At 39.4% G+C, this 24229-nt stretch overlaps 1 protein-coding gene across 1 annotated transcript; it reads left to right on the forward strand.

Annotated features, from left to right (window-relative positions):
• Positions 1-5111: 5111 nt before the first annotated feature.
• On the forward strand, positions 5112-20232 carry ERCC4 (ERCC excision repair 4, endonuclease catalytic subunit). Its single transcript, XM_054080292.1, has 11 exons — positions 5112-5333; positions 6271-6451; positions 9363-9558; positions 10573-10780; positions 11843-12023; positions 12374-12502; positions 13051-13161; positions 14321-14912; positions 16135-16227; positions 16915-17027; positions 17637-20232. Exons 1-11 carry the CDS (start codon positions 5160-5162, stop codon positions 18368-18370), a joined length of 2712 nt encoding a protein of 903 aa, XP_053936267.1. The 5' UTR covers positions 5112-5159; the 3' UTR covers positions 18371-20232.
• Positions 20233-24229: the final 3997 nt, after the last annotated feature.

Raw genomic sequence — 24229 nt, forward strand, 5'->3', positions numbered from 1 at the left:
AGAAATAACACTTACCCATAATGAGCTATTAATGGTACTGAAAATGTACCATTCATTTCCTAAAATGAATATGCTTGACTGTAGATTTGTCAGTCTATATATTTTGATTATATGCGCCACACAGCTCAGCAGTAAATTACTGCAATTAACTTTGATTCTTTAGGATCCACAGGAGTAGCATATGCACATCTCATGGCAGAATCTGGAATTCAACTCTAAATTCTTGTCTAAAATGTTTTTGCAAAGTGAGTGGTTACATTCAAAAGCGCTGACGGACTTCAGCAGGAATTCTACAGAGATCTGAGGCAATAATGATTCCTTAATTTTCCCTTAAGAAGAAAATTCTTAAAAATCCAAAGAAAATTTAGTATATCTGCCACAACAGAGGTTGAGAAAGAAGTACAGCTTGAGTTAGTTTCTTAACAAACAAGCATTCAGTCACCATTTTTGTAGATTGAGATCCTTAGCTTACAGATAAAATGTTGTTCATGCTGTTCCTTTTTAGTTTTAGTAGCACATCTACTGCGAAAGTAGCACCATTCCATCTGCAGAACTACATAGAGTCAGACATTTTACCTCATAACAAATCTGCGTAGCTCACTATTTTTTGGCTGTATGAGTACAAAAGCACTTGACACAAAACAAACTGTAAATAATCAGATGGAAGACATAACTCTCCAGAAGAAAGTTATATCCTGCTTTTGTTAGAAGAAACCACAAATCATGTGTCAGTAGGGGCTTGGCAAGGGAAGAGGACAAAACTAGGGGAACTAAGAGAGATTCCATAGTGGAAGATCTGCCAGGAAATAGCAAGTAATACAGCTAATCCACTGAATTAAATTTGACAAAGTGTGAGAAGAGTCAAAACAGACCTTTATTTCTGATAAAGAACTCTTAATAGTTTCCATGTGTGATACATGCTCTTGTGTTCTTGTTTTCATAATTTCCCAGTGAAGTACTGGGCACTTCCCAGGGCTAAATGAATCCAACTTACAAATTACATATGCTTTTTTTTCTTTGAAAAGTTACTGAGCAGAACAATTAATTGTTGCTATATCACTACAGTACAATTTAGAAAATGATACATATGTAACTCGGAAATCCTGTCAATAGATCACAGAAGGGCAAAAGGCAGTGCAGAACTGGACCGCATCTACTTATCAGTACTCGATTTTTATATCACAGTAGAGTCTGAAAATCCCAACTAGTGCTTGATTCTGTTAATCAGTGCACAAACACAAAAAAAAAGGATTTTACACGCCACCTGACAAACTATGACACTACTCACTCTATTTGACTCCAGTCCGAATGAAGGACAGCCAGCAAAATTCAGCACATCCACATCTCAACCACTCACAACTTAACAATCTGTCTGCAGAAAATGCCCTGTGAACTGAAATGGCTGTGGCACATGTACACGTTCAATTAAGCAACAAAACTGGGGAGATAATGGTGTTTTTTTTCAAATTGCCTCATTATTCACTATGGTTTTGGTAAACACAGTAAAGCCACGATTAAAAAAGCTGTTCCCTTCCCCCAAAAAAATCAAGAAATCCCCCTTGCAGTTCCTTAATAAAGTTATAACTTGCACCATTCACCTTGTAAGTAAAAATCCTGGGGAAAATGCAAACAATGAGAAAGCAGTGCCATGCGTATTCAGATAGTTGTAATTGCTATGGAAACCATCTCTAGTAATTCAGTCTTTGTCTCAAAGCATCGGAGGCAAATCATGATACAATTATGGCAAAAGAAAGTGTAATAATACCTAAAACTTCAAAATTCAAGATAAAAACTACCATGTAGGAAAAGCATTCACATTCTCCCATCTTCCAGGTTCTTCTTGGAGCACTTCTATGTGGATGAGCTCGTCGCTACTGCTTTCTGGCTGGGCTTCCCAAATAGCTGCTCAGCTTTTATACAAGCTATTCTCAATTTACCTACTGTATTTTTACCACATAAATGTGTTATTGAGTTGTTCAGAATATTTTCAACATTTCATCTCATTTCCTTGGAGCAGTCTGCCTGCTGATAAACCAGAGGTGATCCCACAATTGTTCCTAATTAATCTCAATACATATTTCTGAGTTTCATTGTACCACTTCTCAAATTCATTTGCTGAATAAAATCAGTAAATGCACTATGGCAACACCTACTGCTCCAAATTATGCTGAAACCCCGCGATTTCTGATGCGCCTTTAATCTTTCTAGGTACGTTATTTTGAGAAAGAATACCATCTTCAGCGCTATCTGAGAAATATTTTGTATTTCAAACGCTAGCCACCACTCTTCTTTTCTCAGGCACATCCCATCCCATCCCATCCCACCCCACTCTCCGCCCTGGTTTCGGCTCGGATAAAGCCTGTTTTCTTCTCAGGAAGTTACATTTCTAAGTAGCTCAAATATCACCGTTTCTGCGGGAAGGAGGGCGCTAAGACGTTCTGGATCAGCTCGGAGGTCAGCCGCGGGGTGCAGTTTCTGCGGAACCGCGGGACTTTTGCAGTTCCACAGTAACCAACACCACAGCGGCTGCCGCGGGCGCCCCTCCGCGCGGGGTGTGCGGGCCGGGACGGCCTTCTGAGCCTCTCCTGTATTAGTAACACCGGTACAGCGGTAGTAGAGATATTACCGTTTCTATTTCAACCGTCAGGTGTTTACCCCCCCCGACCGCGCTGCGCAGGGAGCGCGCGGCAGCCTGGAGCAGCCTTCTGCCGGTCGGCGGCCGCCCCGGAGGGTCCAACCCGGGGCAGTTATGTGGCGCCCAGTGTAGCTCGAGGAGCTCCGGAGAGGCGTCGTGGCGGCCCCGCCGGGCTGCCCGCACCGGGACCGCTTCGGGCTTTGAGCCTCGACTGTGGCGGTTGGAGCGCTGCTGCAGCGCTCGGGGCGCACCGCGCTCGGTACAGCTCCAGACCTTTCATCCGAGCGTCTTGAAAGGTTGAAATAGAAACAGGTAGCGTTTATTATGCCAATTTAATTCTCCCTGAGCAGAGCAATGTCCCGGTGATAGTGCTTGTCGAGAGCTATCCATTTTAGCAGTCCACTACTCGCCACACACCGTGACTGTCGGTGTCTACACGCGGTTTATCCCCTCGCGGCTTCGCCTCACGGGTGCCGCAGCGCCGCTCCGCGCCGCGGGCTGAGGCTATCGCGCCGTTTGCAGCGCCATCTGCGCTCCTCGGGCGCCCTCCGGTGGGCTCGGATTGTAACTGCACCTCCTGCTTCGGGCTGCGGCGTCTCCCGGCTCCCCTTCTCCTCCCGCTCCCCTTCTCCTCCCGCTCCCTTTCTCCTCCCGGCTCCCCAATTCCAGCACCTCTCGGGAATTTTGAAAATCCTTGGGATGTTATCACCAGTGTGCCTATGTTATGAGGCCCCCTATGCGCTATTCCTGTCCTGCATCGGGCGCTGCAGCCGCTCCCACCCCCTGACGGCTATTGTGGCTGCGCAGAACTCCGCTACGGGCACCGCCACGACTTAACCGCACCCGACAGGCGGTGCGCGCCGGTACCGCCGCCTCTGTGCTGAGTAAGTGACACGCGAGAAAAGGAGCTCGCAGGTGTCCCTGCCCGTGGCAGGGGTGGGACTGGATGGGCTTTGAGGTCCCTTCCAACCTAAACTACTCCATGATTCTAAAATCCAGCTGCTACTCTCCCCGTGCTTTCCCGGCGGGGGATTCTCGCCCAGCTGGTGGCATCCACCTGCCCTGCACCAGGCCCAGAAAAACTGCTTATTTTCAGAGGGTCCGGAGACAAACCCGCCTGCCCCTGTCCCAGCGGGGCTGTGGGTGACTCCGAGCAGCGCCCTTCACCCCAGGTGAAGTAAATGTTCTTTAAGGACTTACACAGTTCTTTGTCTGAAGCCAGTCTGTATACCCATACACCCACTGCTTTTGTAAGATGGGATGTCTTTTTAGAAGGGCATCCGATTCAGCGCTGAATTGTAAAATAAAAATATTATTGCCTTTGCTTCAAAGACTTTGTCCTTTTCAATGTTTTAACAGCGAATGGGTGTTTCTCACAATATGGACAAATTCTCCCAGAAATCTTATGCAGATTCTACTTCCCAAGGTTTAATTTCAATGTTAATACGAACTTCACAACAGCCAAATCTCTTACTGATTCAGAGCAGCTCCGGCTCTCTCACCTTGCACTTGAGACGGGAGAAGGCTGCAAACAGAGGAGATGGCAGAAGAGAGCCCTTTCAGCACAGCTCACGCTGAACACAAGGCGTTCGCATCGCCAATGAGTGAACAGAGCCTGGAAGACACAGCTGGAAAGACAACAGCGCTGTCAGAGGGACGTTCTGCCTGACTTTAGATGCTGTGAAACTTGTCTCTGCTTTAGCTTAAATCTAAATCTGCCCCTCTGCAGTTTATACCCATTGGCCCTCATCCTATCACTACAAACCTTTGCAAACAGGTTTTTTTTGTGGGGTTATTGGGCAGAGGGACAGTGCACAGCCAGCTGCTTGCGTAACGGGAACATGTAGAAGATGTTCCACATCTCTTTTATTTACACTGTGTATCAATTCTCAGTATTTCCTCCAATACCATCTCTTTTGGTAAAATGCCAAAACACAGGAAAGACCCTACCTGGGAAAAGGAGAAATAAAATTTGTCTAAGAATTAGGTAGAATATGTAATTTTTCAGTTGGGACTTACAGGGTAGAAGAATGATATTCAGAGGAGTGCATGCTAATTTATTTCTGTATTTAACAATGCAGGCTTGCTTTTAATTTTAAACATAGTAAAACTTTGAGGAGACCTTATAGCGACCTTCCAGTACCTGAAGGGGCTACAAGAAAGCTGGAGAGGGGCTGTTTCCAAAGGTTTGTAGTGATAGGAGGAGGGGGGATGGGTACAGACTGGAGAGGGGCAGATTTAGACTGGACATAAGGAGGAATTTCCTCATGCTGAGGGCGGTGAGGCCCTGGCCCGGGCTGCCCAGGGAAGCTGTGGCTGCCCCATCCTTGGAGGGGTTCCAGGCCAGGTTGGATGGGCCTTGGGCCCTGATCCAGTGGGAGGTGTCCCAGCAGGGGTGGAGCTGGATGGGCTTTGGAGCCCCTTCCAACCCGGGCCATTCCGTGACCAGGATGTCCGCCCCCCCCGAGCAGCCCGGCCCCGCGGGCGGGGTCTCCGCGCATGCGCGCTCGGGCGGGCGCGGGCCATGGCGGCGCTGCTGGAGCACGAGAGCCAAATCTTCCTGGACCTCTTCCACCAGGACGGGCTGGTGATCTGCGCCCGCGGGCTCGGCATCGACCGCCTGCTGCTGCGCTTCCTCCGCCTCTACTGCGAGCCCGCCAGCCTGGTGCTGGTGCTCAACACCGGCCCCGCCGAGGAGGTGAGCGGGGGGCCGGGCCTGGCCCCGGGCGGGAGGGCGGCGCTGCCAGAGAGCCGAGCAGGCCGGAGGAGAGCGGCCAAACGGGGACCGGGCTGGAGAACAAGTCTTAGAGGAGCGCCTGGAGGAGAGGAGGGGAGACCTTGTTCTCTTCACAACTGCCTGTAAAGATGTAGAGAAGAGGGAGCTGGGCTCTGCTCCGCAGTGACAGGGACAGGACAGGGGAATGGCCTCGAGCTGCGCCAGCGGAGGGTCAGACTGGATGTCAGGAAAAAATCTTTCACATAAGGGGTCATTGGGCCCTGTCAGAGGCTGCCCGGGGCGGGAGTGGAATCCCCATCCCTGTAGGTGTTTAGAAGATGGGTAGATGAGGTGCTCAGGGACGTGGTTTAGTGGCAGATGGGAGTGGTTGGACTCGATGATCCAAGAGCTCTTTTCCAACCTCGTGATTCTACGATTTTATGATCTGGGCACTTTGTGTAGTGACTGTAGGTCCGTATCAGCCGTGGCTGATCAGGTGCGTGTACCCTACCTGCTGTACTTGCCTTGGATGGCAGGAGTGCGCTGCAAATGATTTCTTCCCAATTCTCTGCTCTAAAGTCACTGTTAAATTTGCCTGGTTTCTGAAAAAGAGCTATTAAAATACAAGTGAATGGGCAACCGATCCTCAGAGGAGCTAATATATTCTTAAGTGTTGTCTGGCTACCACTGAAATTACACAGGTTTTAATCACCTGGATAAATTTGAAACTGAACAAAGTGTACCTAAGAAGAAAAAGCCATGAGAATTCTGTCTTCCTCAGGTAGAATATTGTACTATTGTGCTTTAATGTGTTTAGGACAGGTCCTTCAAATTTACAGAATGTATCATTATGGGGGTTTTGCATCCACTTAATCAGTTACCACAAAGATGTCTTATGTTTTTATCGTATTCGATTTAGGAGTATTTTATTGATCAGCTGAGGTCAGATGGAGTTGTGCACCTTCCTCGGCGTGTTACCAATGAAATTACAAATAATACTCGCTATGAGTTTTACACACAAGGAGGAGTCATCTTTGCAACCAGTCGAATCCTTGTGGTAGATTTCCTGACGGACAGAATTCCTGCAAACCTCATTACTGGTAAGAGTTTCATGAAATAAAGGCAAGTCTGTTCCGTTTAAAAACACCTAAAGCTTAATCCTCTGTGAGGGTTCTACAAAGTGGTATTGAGGCTAAAGAATTCTTATTTTTTTTTTCCAGAAAGACTGAAGTTAAAGGAGAAAATATGTAGTTCTTGCTTTTTCCTTTTTTTAATGGTTTTCTTTGCTTTGAACTTGTTTGCCTTTTAGTCATGCAACTTGAAAACATCCACATTATTTCTAAGTACTGGATTATCCATTTATATGACTTTATGATATCAATAAGTGGTTTAAAAGCAAATCAGTAGTTAAACTGCCAGTGACACAAAAAACATAAAATTCAGACTGGCTTTCAAAGGAGAGTGGTTGATTGCACTTGGTGAAATAGTGTCTGTGGTCTGTAGGACACTGGGCTGTCATTAAATGGCCTATGATTAAAACTGATTTTAGATGTTATGCTTTATCAACCATGCATACTACCTTTTTTGGGGGTTGTTTTGCATTAACAAATAACTCGTGATTATTTTCGCCATCATAAAATAGGAATAGCTTTGTTTTGACACACCTCAGACACTATATAAATAGTAATATTATGAAGTGAGGTAGTTACAACAATTGTGAAGATTTTGGGAATAGCTTGTGGCCTCTTTTGTTGTAATATACATGAAAGATGTTACTGTTCTCTTTTTCCTCACGTGTTTTGTTCCTGTTCTCCCCAACTATCATTGCTTTTATGTTCTTGTCTAAACAGGAAGCCCTGTTAGAGTTTGTAGAGCTAGTAAAATAGATATCTAAGAGCCAGGAATATGAGTATTTTACTGTTATCTAGATGGCTAAACATAACTGAATATTGTATGCTTAGGAAAACGGAAGGTTTTGCTTCAGAAGCTGTATCCCCTTCCTTTTAGTTCCTGTATGACAAGCTCTAATCTGTAAAATATTTTGAACAGTTTTATGCTAGAGCCAAGGAATGCCAGATTTGTCAATTCTGATATGTCTAGGTTGAAAAAAACAAACCAGTGAACACATACATTTTCTGGGCAACCTGCTTTGTTTTCTCTTCTTCCGTTTGACTCCTTCCTCTCTTCCTTTCTGCCCTACCAAAGAGAAAGCAGAAAAGAAATAAAGAAAACACACCTTTAGACTTTGCAAGTATGAAAAGAAGAAATACACAAAAGATGTAATAATCAGTCCTGACACAAAGTTGTTATAGTTTTCGGATTCCCACTAGAGGTCAGTGCCACCGCAGCTTTGATAACTTGCTGCCTTCTTTAAAACTCGGGTAACCCGCCCTTCTGTTGGAAAGGTCTATTACCTGTGTGTGACATTGTACCATGAAAACTTGTAACAGTGTTTCTTGAAGAGCTAACATAGCAAAAAAAAAAATCAGTAAGGTGTTTCTAGGTGTTACAAATGTTTATAACATCAACACAGGATCACACGTAAATTTCTGATGAACTCATAAATGCAGCCGAATGGAGATAAGAAATTAACACTGCAGTAGATAAGAATTATTCCTGACGGTTTTGGCCAAAGAGAAATTATGTATTTAATAGCATGGTAAAACTGATGCAGGTTGGTGTGGTAAGCGGTAGCAAATTGTTTCTACCAAGACTTCCACAGCAGTATGAAATCACTTCATAAGCGGAGAAATATTGACTAAAAGTAGGAAGATGGTGTGATAAAGACGTAGACTTACAGGCCTGTTTCAAATTCTCTCTCTCTGTAATGTTCTCTTGGAGTCACATCTTGACATACTGGAAGATGTTTAGAAATTAGTGTGATCATTATTGTGTCCTGAATAATTTGCTTCATAGGAGGGATATAAGAATATCTGAGTAGAAAGAGATGTTTCAATGGATTGTTCTATGAGTTGAACGTGGATGGCTAGCAGTTACGTGGGAGTGTTTTTCTTATAGATGCTTTTTCACTTATAAAGCAAAGGCATGTTGAAGTCAATGGCTGGCTGCTGGCCTGAAGAAACTTGTTATAGAAATTAAATGCACTGTGAGTTTGTCAGCTTACGTAGGTACTAGGTAAAACTTGTGATGTTTGGTGTCCTTGTCTTCCGTTTTAGAAAGTCATTTATTATTCCACTGGAAGCTGTGAAGAGATAGAAGTACCACATAGGCCTCCTGTCACGAGGGGGAGAGTGAAAAAAATGTCATATGCTGTTTAACACTATTAAGTGTGTAGGGAGAAAACAAAGCATTGGTTTTAGAAGGTCTTGGCTGAGTGAAGTGTAAATCCTGGAAGTACTCACGTGTTTCACTTCTCTGTACTAACATGTGCACGATACATCTTTTTTTTTTTCCTAACACACCCATAGCCATGAAGAAAATCAGTGGTGTATTCATACAGTTGCTGGTACTTTGTGTCCTCAAGTGCGAATATGAATATCGGAAGGGGCGGAAAAGCAAAATAAATGTTTTCAGAAGTTCTCTGATTGTGTAAGCACTTGAATTGTTACCAATGAAACATACTTGACAAGTCTATAATTTCAGAACTTCTCTAGCAAAGATATTCTTGAATATACCAAACTTGCTTTGCTGTAATAGTGTGTTATGTCTTACATTTACTTTTACTCCTTTTAAAAGGCTCAAGTTTTGCCTTAGAAGTAAAGAATTGTCTAAGCTAGTAAGTCCTGCCACTCAAGCACGACGTTTTTTTTACTAAAGTTGTATCATTAACTCTGTTTTGTTATTTGGAGATTCCATGGTACTGAAACTCGGGAATCACTTGGTTTGCACCCCAGAAAGTTTATTCAACCATCACTTTAGAAGATTTAAATTCCTATTGTACTTTACTTAAGAAAAAAATGTTAAGATAAGACATTTTTGAGGAAAAATCTATACAAAATCAGACCTTTCTTTACTTTTTTTTTGTAACTTGAAAACCTTTTATTTTGCCAGGCATTTTGGTATACAAAGCACACAGAATCATCGAGTCCTGTCAGGAAGCTTTTATCTTGCGACTTTATCGCCAGAAGAACAAGCAAGGCTTCATTAAAGCTTTTACAGATAATGCAGTTGCATTTAATACTGGCTTTTGCCATGTGGAAAGAGTGATGAGAAATCTTTTTGTCAGAAAACTTTATCTGTGGCCAAGGTAAGGCACCCCTTTGCTTCACTGGAGAGTTAAACTTCAGAAAAACATGAAGGATGTTACAAAGTGTTCCTAAGAAAATGAGGTGCACGCAGTCACACTGCTAATCTGCGTTTCCTGTTGTATCCCCAAACAAATTTAATTCAGTTTTTGACAGAACTGGATTTAAAGATGCTAAATTTCTGTAAGTATTTTTGAAAACAGACACAAATTAAACCTATAAGGGTCTGAATCTTATGGTATAGCTTTTAGCCAATAGAATCCACAGCAGAAGGTTTTTCTTAATAGCTTAAGAAAAACTTCACTCATTTAAGAGATTATTTAAGCCACAAAGTAACAGGAGTACAGTCTCAGTTCTGCCATTCATGAAGGTATTTGTTTCCAGCTGTGATGAAACTCCATGGATCTCTTCCCATGTGTCAGATTTTTTTAATCTTCCTTTCCACTTATATTGTGTAGGAAGAATATTTCTTAATAAGTGATAGAAACCAAATCACCAAGTTTGTGATGTTTTTAAGTCTTTCAGGAGCAGAGAGAGCCACAAATGGAGCTGAGCCCTTTGTCTGACTGCCCATTCCATGTGCTTGCCTTGAGCAAGAGGTCTGCCCATTTGTTCCCTCAGTCCAGTCTACAATGTGTTTCACTCCATCTCAATGTACTGTTACACTGCACTGTAAATTCTTAAGTTTTTCTTTCAGTAGCACAAAGAACTAGAAATGGACCTAACTAGCATAGGAAAGGTTGAATAGACTCCTTAAATTTTCTTCCTTGGCTTCTGAGCCATGAAAAGACCCTGGGGCGCATCGTGTGGTAAGGGAAATACCCATTGAGTTTCAGAGGTCAGCAGACACAGCTCTGTTCTGTTAGTAAAGATCAGCAACATACCTGCACAGTTATTTTGCAATTAACTTACTTGTTTACATTTAAAACAGTTGTAATTGTAGTTTATACAAACTTCAATAATTGTAGGTCAAGCAAACCATCCCTGTGAATCTTAATAAACTGTTTTCCTCTTAGATTTCATATAGCAGTGACTTCATTTTTAGAGAAGCATAAGCCTGAAGTGGTGGAAATACATGTATCAATGACTCCTGCTATGCTTGCTATCCAGACTTCAATCCTGGACATTTTGAACGCATGTCTGAGAGAACTCAAACGTTACAATCCAGTTCTTGAAGTAGAAGATCTATCTTTAGAAAATGCTATCGGTAAAGCTTTTGACAAGGTAACCATTTCAGTTGGTTTTCTGTGTCTAACCAAAGGGATGTAGATCTTCAAACTGTCTGCCATGGAAACAAAAAATATTATTTGTAAAACTGGTAACCAGCAGTAACTGGTATTCTCCCATGGCATCTTTATCACTGGTACAAGGAAAGAAACTGTGTTAATCTGTAGTTAGAGTTGCCAGTAGGATTCTTGGTGGTATTGGTTTTCCCTCATTTCCAAAGTCCCTACAGTAAGAACATCCTGATACATGTTTGGGGTTTTTTTTCTTGTTGTTAAGATGGCTGCAATTTCAGCTCAAAATACTTCAGAGATAAGGACACAGTTATTTCCGCCTCCCCTTTTTTTTCCCCTCTTGAATTTCTTGCTTGTATTTTTTTTCTGTTAGGAGAAACACTGCACATAATATACACATGCATGGATCTGTTGTATTTTTGAATCATTATATATATCATTAATTGTGTGTGCATTGTTATTTTTAGCAGATCTGCTATATGTGGCATACATATGCTTTCTGTAGGATAAAATCATAAACTGCAACCATCATAGTGAAACATGGTTATTTGTTACATGTGATTTTGTTTTGATATGAGACCTTTTGTACTTCAGATACTTGGAAGGTTTTTTCTTATGCTCTGTAGGTTGCATATCTGCATGGTACACATCTTATTTTAAAAATTAAATGACATTATAATTTTGGTTTACTTTGCCTAAGTAGAGGGTACTAGGTGCTAACGGCACAGGCCAGTACTAGTAAAATAAGAGGGGGAGTATTATTTTACTGGTATTTTATTATAAGGAAAGGAAAATATATACTGAAAACATTAAATTATATACATCTGCTAATTGTTGAAATGTCTTACATAAAGACATCAATATTAACTTCGAAAAAAATGATCACTTAGCAAAACTTAACAGAACCTCGCCCTCCCATCTGTAATTGGCTGTGTTTAATAATGTTGGGAAACCAGTGTCATCTGCTGCAAAGGGGAAGAAGTGCATTTGTATCCTGATTAGTATACTGTGCATTTGTCATTCTAAACTTCCCAATTCCTATTTCTAGACCATACGTCACTATTTAGATCCTCTCTGGCACCAGCTTGGAGCTAAGACAAAGTCTTTGGTCCAGGATTTGAAGATACTACGTACTTTGCTCCTGTATCTGACTCAGTATGACTGTGTCACTTTCCTTAATCTTCTGGAGTCGCTGAGAGCGAGTGAAAAAGCTTTTGGTGAGAATTCAGGTAAACACTGAATAACCATACATGTTGTTATATATACATGAAACAGTGAAATGTTGATGTTTTTAATTAACGTCCCCAAACATATGAAGGTACCTAATTAGGTTTTATATAACCAGCCATAAGGACGTAGGTTTTTATTGACAGATAATGCTTTCATCTTCCCACTTAACTGCTGTTACTTAACAGTGTGAGATCTGCACCAGATTTCTCTCTCTTAATAAGCTAGCAATTACATAGCAAGCAGGTAGCCCAGGTATTCCAGATGAGAGATTTGGGGCTTTTACTGGAAAGAGTTGAAACACACGCACCTTGCAAATGTCCAACTACTGCTGCTTTCATTTTCTCTTCAGGTTGGCTGTTTCTCGACTCCAGTACTTCAATGTTTGTAAATGCTCGAGCTAGAGTTTATCGCATTGCAGATGAGAAACTGAATCGGAAAGGCAAAGTCGCTGAAAAAAGTGACGTAAAGAAGGAAAACGGTACTGATGATTCCTAATTTTAAGTTTGAGAGTGTCACACGATTTCCAACACTGCGTATTATTACTTGTGCTATGGTTCCCAACATGTTCTTACACAGCTCATTGTCTCACTCTTAGCTGGGATAAGTTGATCCATAGTCTTAGTTCAAAAAGCGTATATAATAGACAACATAGAGCAGGGTCATGAAGAAGTAGGGGGTTCTAAGCTTGCTCAGCTGGGAAAACTATTCTGGAATTTTTCTTGGCTTATATTGGTGATTAGCTTGATCTTTTTTTATTTCATGTGAATGGCTAAGAGGCTACCATTGCTTTTATTACAAAAAGAAATTTGGCAGTTTCAGAATTGAAAAATTATCCCAATTTTTAAATGTTTCTGTTAGAGTGCTCTCCAACCTATCAGCATAACAAGTTTCACATGTAAGCTGTTGAATATTCTATTTGCCAGTGATGGTCACAATATTGACATCCTCTGCTAATTTAAAGTGGTTTAAAGTTTGAAAAGTATTTTGGCTGTACGAGCTGCTGTCTTTGATCTTGTTTTGTTTCAGAACTGAAAAGGGAATTGGTTCTAGAAACTAACCCAAAGTGGGAAGCTTTGAGACAAGTACTGAAAGAGATTGAAAATGAGAATAAGAACAGTGAAGACCTTGGTGGTCCAGGTGAGAGGATGCTAGATGATGTAAGTTTTCACAGTGCAGATAGTTTTTACTTCTACTTGACTTTTAAAAGAAGGAGAATAACATTTTACTGTAGTTTTATTAAAGAGCTAGATTCAAATTTAATATTTGTGGACTTAAGGAGTGTACGTACATCTGTACATAAACTATGTCAAACTAAAGAGTTTTACATAAGGTCCTATTTAGTCCTCGCTCTAAATTAAGAAATGTAGGTTATTATGCATTACTCTTTAGGAAAGAACCTGCGTTACTGCAAAAAAATATATCTTTACTTACATTTCATGTTGTACTGATACCTTTGTCTCAAACCAATAAAATTAATAATATGGAAATCTATATTAATCAAGGTAACATTCACTCATTTATCAAGTTCAGATCTAAAAAAAACAGGAGTTTTGTCTTTTGCCCGTTCCATCTTGAACACTCTTCATGTGCACCTGAAAATTTGCTTCTCTAGGAGATGCACCTAAATAGGGTAGAGAGTAGAAGGCAAGTGTGTTTCTAACAAACTGCTTTGCTGCTGTTCCCATTTTAGAGCTTTCCATTCCCTTAAATCTCACTAAGTTTTATTTTAGGAAATAGTAAGGGTAAAAAAGTGCTTTTTTTTCTCCCACCCACAGCGTTCTGACTCTAGGTGAGAACTGGCTCTCCGCTAGTGTTGTAGGAGTTTATCTGAGTCAGCTTGTGGAGAGTTGTTATTCAGGTCCCACAAATGTCAATAACATTATGTGAAACACATATTTTTTAGACTCCTGACACAGCTGACAAATGCTAAAAATTAGAGTCGTCTAAATTAAGTTCTTGCTTATTCCACATTAAAAAATTAGTTTTCTGAGTATGTTTTAATACATGCTGTATCTGTCTTGCTTCAGGTGGTGAAAAGGAAAACCTCACTAATCTAGATGGTGTAAGAATAAGGAATGCTGAACTTTCATTAACCTTCTCTAATCTTGTTTGGTACAAAACATCATGCAGTTTAGACTCCCTGAGAGCCCAGAGCAACTGAGACGATCAAGTGTAAAGGCGTTTGGCAGGCGTGCTTCTAGGATCATTAAAAACAATTAGCCCAAGAGATGTCTTGTAGCTGGATAAGAAGTACAGCACAACAGATTATAAACTTGATACTCTTTCTTGACTGCAGGGCAAGTGCTCATTTGTGCCAGTGATGACCGAGCTTGTGCACAGCTCAGGGAATGTATTATTGCTGGAGCAGAAGCTTTTTTAACAAGGCTCTACAATAAAACCTTTGGAAAGGATGAGAAGGCAACAGAAGTGTGGATTGAGGACAGAAAAGCGGTCAAGTCCAAAGGAAATGCCAAAACTGATGCAGGACCTCAAGCCAAAAAAGCCAAACTCGCTGCTTCTTCAAAACAAAATAAACCCAAGAAGCAGCAAGACCGGACTATAATCCAAATGATGGGGAAAACTGAGGAGGAAAAGAGACAGGAGTTAGAGGTGGAAGAGAACAAAGAATTAAGCAGCAGCCAAGAAAGCATTATGGAGGAGACCATTCCTGAAGATTTCCATATGAACTTGCCCTCAGATTGTTATTATGGTATTTTCAAGAACCCTCTCACAATTATTCATCCATTGCAGGGCTCCAGTGATCCCTATGCACTCACTCGGGTTCTGCATGAAGTAGAGCCAAGATACGTTGTATTATATGATGCAGAACTAACTTTTGTTCGGCAGCTGGAAATCTATAAGGCAAGCAGGCCTGGAAAACCTTTGAGGCAAGTTGACTCGGTCAGTCTAATTTTAGTCTTAAAAGAGAAAATAAAAAATGCATTTTCGGCAGTCGAGGCAGAATGTGCATCTAGGAATTTTTCTTCAGCTACCTTTCAATTCCCATTTAGTCTTTTCCTTGATTTTAAACAAAAGCATAACGTCTGATTTAACCAAAAGCTAATTTTAACTTCCCAGCAGGTATTTAGTCCCCTAACAGAAACATACCTGTAAAAAAAAAAAAGAAGTGCATTCTTTCTTCTACCAGACTCAGTTTAGATGATCTGAGTGGCAATAGATCTGTTGTGCAGTGATGTAGTCTCATTTATAAACCATGCCTAAAGGTATCATTTTCACATAATAAGGTTAATTTCGGGTTTAATTAATTTCCTGATGTCTGGTCATGTCAAAGACCACAAATTCAGAAACTGTAACAGGAAAACAAGTAAAGGAAAATCAGAAGTATTTGCAGTTTTTCTCAGCATTTGCAGTTCTACTCAGTTCTGGTAGTAGCTGACAAATTTTGGCATTGTATATGTGTACTCAATACACTTGTAAATTGCAAACCTCCCTTTTGTGAAGAAATGTTAGAGACCAATTAAAAATATTGAAAACTATTTAATTTACTAAACTATGTAATTTAATAAACTATGAGTATTTGCATGATCTTTCATTTTTACAGCTGCCTGACATAGCATGTGTTGAATACAGTAAACTTCAGTTACGCCTGCAAATAACTTACTGCAGTTTATTAAGTCTTACAATATACAGACTTTGCTTGGTACAGTTGAAACACAATTTATTGACATATAAGATTATTCTATTTTGAATTATAATGCTTTATGTGTTAATCACCTTATGCAAATTATTTGCATAAATTAACACAGCAGTTGTCATTTTCCAGTCAAATATTTTTATGTATGCAACATAACTGAAAATGGGAATCGGCATGGCCATATTTTGTGTTATCCTGATACCCAGGTAAGGACTGTAGTGCAGATACAAATAACAGAACTCACAGAGTATATTGCATGAGGATAACTACTGGGTTATTTGTACAATTTATTTTTAATTGCCTAATCAGCAGGTGTTATATCTACCTCCAGCATCCCATTCCCTTCAGAGCAGGAAAGGCAGATGCAGTCATGCAGGTAGGGGTGAGGAAATGCACTGCATGAAAAAATAACTCCCTTTTCTTCTTTTTTTTCTTTTTTTCCTCCAAACCCACAGGGTTTATTTCCTCATATACGGGGGCTCAACAGAAGAACAGCGCTATCTCACAACTCTGAGAAAAGAGAAGGAGGCCTTTGAAAAACTCATTCGGTAACAAAATCAGTTTAATACTTTTATTATTAGTGTTTAATGCAGTTCCCGTATCTGCTTACACTTTAAATGGAGTGATGTTCTTAACCGTGTGAGGGCTTTAAATAAACTTCTAATTTAATTGCTTTTCAGATATTTTCCCACGGAGAAGCGGCAAAAAGTCAAAATATTCCTTTTAAAAGCACCTGATATTTTATTCATTTTAGGTTTTTAACATTAAATTTCAAAGGCTTAACAGCACCACTTGTGTTTTTCCCTAATTGTCTACGTTTTTCACTTCTGTAAATGTGTTTTTGTCTGCAGGGAACATTTCTTGTAAGATATTTCTCAGGCTTTTATTTTGGGGAACACGGTAATTATTTTCTTATACTGTGTAGGACAGTATTTTTACTGACAGGGTCTTCTCACCAGGATATACTGCTATTGCTAGTCATTAGTTCCTTTGTTTCATATGCCCTGAGGAGTTCTAAAAATAGCAAAATAAGATGCTAAAAAGCACTAGCAATTGAAAATAAAAATAGAGCATCTAGCCCAACAAGCTGGAGGACTTAGTAATTTCTGACCAGGTTTGCAATTAGTCTTAAACTATATATAATTTTACATCTGACTGAAGGGTATTGAAGTCTTTTGATCTATTTGTCTCATATAATCGCAGTTTTTAGTGTTTCTTTGTTTGTGGTTCATTAGAGAGAAGGCCAGCATGGTTATTCCTGAAGAAAGAGAAGGAAGAGATGAAACAAACTTGGACCTAATAAGAGATGCTAAACCTGCCTCTGCTTCTACTGACACACGCAAAGCAGGTGAGCAGTTCCGGAAGTTGGGCTCGCAGTTCTAAGCTTTGAAAGACCTGTAACAATCGCATTTAAATCCCGTCCAAAGTGCCTGGGTCATAGACACATTGGACATTGATCCTGATGGTAAAGAAATCCCTCAGTCCATCTGCTTCTGTCTGTGCAATCACAATAAATTGCTTTTCTTTGAAAGAAACTATAAATTAATGAAGTATTGTATCATTAAGACAGATACCATTTGGATTGTTTCTGGGCACCTTGTTGGTTATGAGACTGTGTAGTATCGCTTGTAGTAAGGTGGAGGGAAGTTAAAACATTAAAACTGAAGCCTAGAGATGATCAAGGGCAGCATTGTCCTTGAGCTAGTAAATGCTGGGGACTCCTTTTAATCTTGGCAAAACAGATTGCCTGGGTTAACAACTGCAGATTGTGGGGTTTGTCTGCTTTCTTTGCAATGAATCATCTTTTTCTTCTGTTCATTTACTATACTGATGAATTTGTGAAGATCTGCGAGATACGAAGTCTTTCCATTACAGAGACGTTGGCAGCACAGAGGAAAAATTATAAGATCAAAGTCAAAGGTCCTGAGTACCAGGTTAACTGTATTTTGCTTTTCAGGTGGACAAGAACAGAAGACTGTTCAGCAAACTATAATAGTGGATATGCGGGAATTTCGTAGTGAGCTTCCGTCACTGATTCATCGTCGCGGCATTGACATTGAGCCTGTTACTCTGGAAGTAGGAGATTACATTTTAACTCCTGATATCTGTGTAGAACGCAAAAGTATCAGTGATCTAATTGGTTCTTTAAATAATGGAAGACTGTATACACAGTGCATATCTATGTCCCGTTACTATAAACGACCAATTCTCCTGATTGAATTTGATCCTAACAAGCCTTTCTCCTTGATTCCACGAGGCTCTCTACATCAGGAAATTTCCAGTAATGATGTTACTTCTAAACTAACCCTTCTCACACTCCATTTCCCAAAGTTACGTATTCTGTGGTGTCCCTCTCCCCATGCTACTGCGGAACTCTTTGAAGAGTTAAAACAAAACCATCCCCAACCCAATGCAGAAGCAGCAGTGGCTGTTAAGGCAGATTCTGAAACTCTTCCTGAGTCAGAGAAGTATAACCCAGGTCCTCAGGACTTTCTATTAAAAATGCCAGGAATTAATGCAAAAAACTGCCGTGCCTTAATGAACCATGTTAAAAGCATTGCAGAGCTAGTGACGCTGTCCAAGGATGAACTCTCCAAAATTTTGGGTAACACCGCTAATGCCACACAACTCTTCGACTTTATTCACCTGACCTACAGAGAGGCAATATCTAAAGGAAAAAGCAAAAGATGACTAATGAAGTTGTTCAACATAGGGCATAGATAAGCTTTTCTTGCACAGTACTTTGGCAAAGTACATGAAGTATTTTAATAATAAATGCCTTCCAAGATAACCAGCTGTTTCTTGCTAATGCTGTTCCACCAATTTTAATATTTGAGTTAATTATTAGTGAAGGCAAGTTTCAAGACGAATACAAAATGTTTTTAACAGAGAAATGCTAAATATTTTTATTCTTTCTACAGCACTTTAACCAAATCTGTAATATCACTGAATGAATTAAATTAATTTCTTCACCGAGTCCATAAGAACTAAGTGCCAAGATTAATTGATAAAGATGTTTCCCTTTGGAAGTTATGAGGTCTTGTTAAAGCTGAAAGGGTACTGTGTTTTCATTAATGTGTGACCTGTGTGTGTATCATTCTGCTTTTGCCATTTTTATTAATGTCTTATTTTCTGGAAACTGCCATTTTCCATTTTCGGGGATGGAGCTAATTAAAACACATCACGGTCTTTTGGCAGGAGTTCATTTAGGAGAACATGCTTGACTCAATCATGAAATTTAGAATATCATGATAAGCTTTTGTCACAGTAAACAATAATTGTATGATGTGTTTGTTCTACATCACGTTTGCTTACTTTCCTAGACATTATACTTTCATTTTTGACATTCCAAAGTCAGTAGAGCTCTGTCTTGCTAGATTTTGCGGAGTGCATTCCTTTGGTCTAGACTGGGTAGAGATTCTGTGGTGGCACAATAAAACTTAATTCTCAGTGTGCCTTACTTATGCATTAAAATGCTTTATATTTTAATCAGTTTTGATAGCTCTTTCACCTTGTCCACTTGAAAGTGAAAAATTTAGCTGTGCTATTAGGATTATTCTTTTATACTAGAACATATTTCCTCTCACAAAATGCAATAGTTGTTTAAGTAAGGTTTTCCAAAAGTGTTGACAGTTCTTCCAATATTGTCTTCTTTCTGTGTCCTATTGCACTTGTATTTTAAAGTCTTAAATAGACCTTCTGTCAATAAATTCAATAAAGCTTTTGTCACCTGGAAGATAAAAATCTTAGCATCCTGTGTAGCATAAAACCGGGAAAAGTCATTCGTCTTTTGATTGTCTGAGAATGTGTATGTTGTTAAAAACGTATTCTGCACTACACGTGACATTTAGGTAACACACTGCCACTGCCAGAAGGGCTAGTCCTCTACCATTACAGGCTAACGTATTTACATTAGCTACTTACTGAATCTCTTCTCTGTAATGACTTGAACATATATATATTTATACAATTCTAGTGCTAACAACAGATCAATCTAATCTCCATCATTAAGGAGGAAAGTATTGATTTTCTGTACTCAGGTTCAGTAAAAACTGTGCTGTGCACTTTGTTTAATATTTGTGCATTTTAAGTGTGAAATATGAAATATGTTAACGTGCAGTCTAAGACTGAGCTGTGACAGATTTCCAAAGTGAACATTTTAGTTCAGATGGAAATTTTGGTATTAAATACATCCATAGCAAAGTTAAAATTTGTTAATTATTGTTTTTCTCATTCCACTGTACTGAAGAAAATCAGAAAGAAAATCAGAGTAAGAACATAACTGTGCTGAGCCTGGTTCAGAAATGGAGAGTGGAACAACTTTTTAAAACATGTATTTTTCATGCATTTGTATCATTCATATACATAAACTGCCTTTTCAGATGTCTCAGCTTTGTCAGTACTGGGTTTGGTGGGTTTTTTTTGCTTAGCTTTGCAAAAGGTGAAAATGAAGAGTATATGGAAAGGTTATAGAGTTGTAGCTTTGTGTTGCATACTGGATCAAAATAAAATATGAAACGTGAATGAATGAAATAAATAGTATTTGCTAAATATTTAGATTAAGCTGTCTTTTGTTTATATATGTGGAGTTTTTGTAAGTTTTTTTTTTGTTGAGTCTTTCATTCAATGCAGAATGCATCTTTTTCTTTAAAATAACCACAAGTAACGTTGTAAGCTATTACTGCTTATTTGTGATTTGGCATTTTACTGTAGGTTAGGTTGCAAGTTAGTGGTGTTTCCTCCTGGGCCAGTAGGTAGAAACTAGGAGCAAAAGTGGGAGAGGTCTTGTCTTCTGAAACCACGTAACTCTGAACTAACCAAGGCGAAGAGTCTGTCTCTACGCAGATCCAACGGAATGTTTGGGAAAATGATGAAACATCTTAGGATGTATTCCCTGGCCTTATGGAGTTCTTTAGCTTGCTTCCATCAGCAGTAACGAAATGTTGTATATCTTATTGTCATTGTGAGTCATTTTTAAAAACAGTGAGTTTTTAAAAAGCACAAAAGCTTAAATGTGAGGATTTTTGTGATTGTGAGGCTTTCTCATTTGCAGTACAATGACAAGTAACTTAATTTTTTTAAATAAAAACATGTGTCTCTAAAGCTTTCCTTAGTCATCCAGAATTCCAGTTCTACGACTGTAAAACAGAATCCAAAAGCAAAAAACATCTGCCAAAAAAAATAGTTATTAAACTAATATATTATTTATATGCCAAATAGCATAAAGAAATGTAACTGAAGGTCGTGAAATAAACTTTTCATATGTGGGTTTACCAATTCACAGTTTTTATTTCGGGCTCCATAAGGTGGGTGCTAGCAGGGTTTACAGTCCTTTTGCAAGGGATATTTTAGGATAAAGTTCTTAGGTCTTACTCAAAGACAGCTTAAATTAAATTAATAGTCAGTTGATCTGTTTTCTACAATATGTGGTTTTAAGAAATGCAAGTAGGGTCGTAAACCAAAAAGTTCAGAAACTATTGCTCCAGGATTTTGTAATACTTTAACTTATTTCATGTGTTCACTCTTTCTTGACATAGTAGCAAGAATTCTGGATACTTACAAATCAGTTTTTTAGAATCACCTTAATTCGCAGCTGCTATAAAGCAGTCTTCCCAGGAATACTGAATTGGAGTTAAATGGATACTATTTCTCTTAGCCTTAGCTTGCATTTTACCATAATTCTGCTTGTAAGAGCTTCCTGCTCTCTCTTGTGGGACTACTAGGTGTTCTCCATGAAAAGACACCAGTGTTCAATTTTCAAACTCACACAAAATTATCTCCCAAGTGATATAAAGCACAGGAGTTTACCCAGCAGAATTGGCACATAATGCCTAAACTTGAAATTGCTGCATTTCAGCCCCCCTAAAAATAGGCAGCATAGTTCTAATTTGAGTTATTTGCATAGAGCTACTCAATTCCCATTAGTGCTCGCAGCAGGAAACACACACATCATCCTCCTTCTGAACACCCTCTTGGTTGAACAGAATGGCACAGGGCTGGGGGGCACCAGTAACAGCTGCAGTGGAGCTCTGGCAGGTACCTACAGCCTCATTTAACTTTGAGTAAGTAACAACTTAGTTTCTTCGTAACTTTTTTCTCATGATACTGTGTTTGCCTTATTCTCAGATTGTCCCTTCAACCTCTATCCTTCTATTTTTCCTTTGGAATTTTCCAATTCCTTTCTGGTTTGCTTGCCTTATCATACCAATGTCTGTCTGTACTCTTGTCCATTTGTTTGCTTTCAGGAATGCTGCTTCAATATTGCTGGAATTTGTGATGTCTAATGAGCACCACTGACACCGAGTTCTTTGCGAAACTGGCTGCACTGGAGTGTAATATTTAATAGCCAGGGCCTTATAGGAAAAATGTATTGTACTTCATTTTCTTTTTGGTCTCAGGCTTAAGGCATGCCGCACTTGAAAACTGACAAATGGAGAAAACACAGAGCAGCAGGTTGGCAGTTCTTGCAACATCTAATTCTTGGTTTTGTCTTGGATTTTTTTTTTTTTTGGAAACATATTAAAATCAGGCCAAATGTAGATACAACAAAATTATAATCAGTTCATTTTATAAATTATTCCCAGCCCTGGAAAATTTTCAAAGCATTTTTAATACACAACAAAATTCTTACAACCTCACGCACAGAAGGCAGAAGTTGCAAACGTTCCTGTGGCATTTCTACCTCATGGCCTTCTTAACACATTGCAGTAATACAATTGTCAAGTTTCCAGAGTCTGCAAAAACTCATATTCAATACACAGTCATTTATATCAGGACTTGGGAGATCTGCAACAGCAAAAGTATTAATACCATGTGTCCTACTTTTGCCTAAATTTTCTTTAATTAAATCCCCCTCTGTAGCTCCTACCGCTGTCGAGATATGTTTTGTTCTGCTTCATCTTTAAAATCTGTGCATGTTAACTGTTGGAGAGAACTTTAGTCTTTAAAAATCAACATATATTTTTGTTACACTATCCCATGATTCTAGCTGTTAAAGTCTATGTTATTGCTTATTTAATTTGTTATGCACACATTCTGAAGTGCATCCCTCCACTTTTTTTTTTGTGACTTACAGAATGTCACACGGTGTTTATAATGCTTGCAGTCTGGAAGCACTATGTTATGACCACCAGTTGGAGACAAGAGCCATTCCTCATACAGAGGTGGCCGTGTGTACATGTTCCAATCACCTTCAGCTGTACAACAAACAGCACAACTCTAGGGGTCCTTCAAGAATACAGTCCTGCCCATACCAAATATGAAAAAATACCTAATAACTTCTAAGGTGTGTTTCATGTAAATCTTGGTGCGTCAGGTATCACCTATAAAAGTTTATAATATAGTGAAGATGTCTCAATCAAGCCTTGAATTGCATCAATAAATCTGCTATTTTACAGCTTTTATAATTGTTATATTTACTTAATATTTACTTAAGGGTTATATTTACTTAAGGGTTTCCTTAAGTATTAGCATTATTCTGCACATCACTAGCTGACAGAAGTCATAATCAAGATTTTCTTTCTACCTCTAATATTTACTTGACAAAAGGTCTGAATGATCACATACCAAGCAATCTGAATTTTTCCACAAAGTATTACTGATATTAAAATGTACTGGGCTTTTACTTTCTCAGCCCCATCAGCTTCTTAGGGATCTCTGACAAATTTCTAGTGACTTGAATAACACATGCACTATTACCCAAATAGAGGAATTTCAATTGATATCCATCAGGAATCTCTGACTTCCCTTCATTCATTATCAACTTTGCCGACAGCACACACGCACATTCGGGCACATACATACACGCACAAGCACCGAGTATCTGCTGTGTTGGGTAATACAAGCCCGCACATCTTCAGTGTCTGTGTCTCTGAAAATGACCCTGAAAATTAAGCTAGGCCCATCTCTGTTTCTATATATAAAACTGTTTGTTTAATTGGTGGACTGCACCAAGAATAAATAATGAGGTAATTCTGAAGATCATTCCCAGAGCAGTCTGCTAGATTTTTTTCTGCAAGTCAGAGCTATCTCCACTCCTTTGTTGTTTGTGGGGGTTTTAATGGTTTCATTGTCTGAAAGTGACTGGCTTTTTATTTAAATGCAATTTTAGGAATATTTCTGCGTTCTGGACATAAGTGAGGGTTTGGAAAGTTTGCTTACTGAAGGTAAAAAGTGTTGAAATCCCACAACTGGATGGAGGATTCTGCCACCACACTGGAGATGAAGTTCCTTCCACGCTTTCCAGTACTCTTGGCCAATTAGGGAAGACTACCATCAGATTTTTTCCCAAGTATTGTACAGATTTCATTTACTTTCAGTAACAACAGTTTAAACTAGGAACTTAAATACAAATTTTATCTCAGAAAAAAAGATTTTTGAAAGACTTAAACAGGTATAGTAACTTATTTTTCAACTTTTTTTTTTAACTCTTCAGCTGTAACAGATTATAAAGGCTTTATAATAATGATAAAAGAAATCCCATCTGGTTTTGGTTTTGTTATATTTTACTTTGTTTTGTCTTCTAATGTATCAGAGGTACACATGGCTCCT

Source organism: Cuculus canorus, chromosome 15 (assembly GCF_017976375.1).
Source record: "Cuculus canorus isolate bCucCan1 chromosome 15, bCucCan1.pri, whole genome shotgun sequence".
NCBI classification, from domain to species: Eukaryota; Metazoa; Chordata; class Aves; order Cuculiformes; family Cuculidae; genus Cuculus; species Cuculus canorus.

Excerpts from the sequence above, each read along its gene's own strand:
- ERCC4 (XM_054080292.1), top strand. The coding sequence starts at position 5,160 with ATGGCGGCGCTGCTGGAGCACGAGAGCCAAATCTTCCTGGACCTCTTC. Across the intron at positions 5,334-6,270 it reads ACACCGGCCCCGCCGAGGAG|GAGTATTTTATTGATCAGCT; the intron begins GTGAGCGGGGGG and ends TATTCGATTTAG. Across the intron at positions 12,503-13,050 it reads TGACGTAAAGAAGGAAAACG|AACTGAAAAGGGAATTGGTT; the intron begins GTACTGATGATT and ends GTTTTGTTTCAG.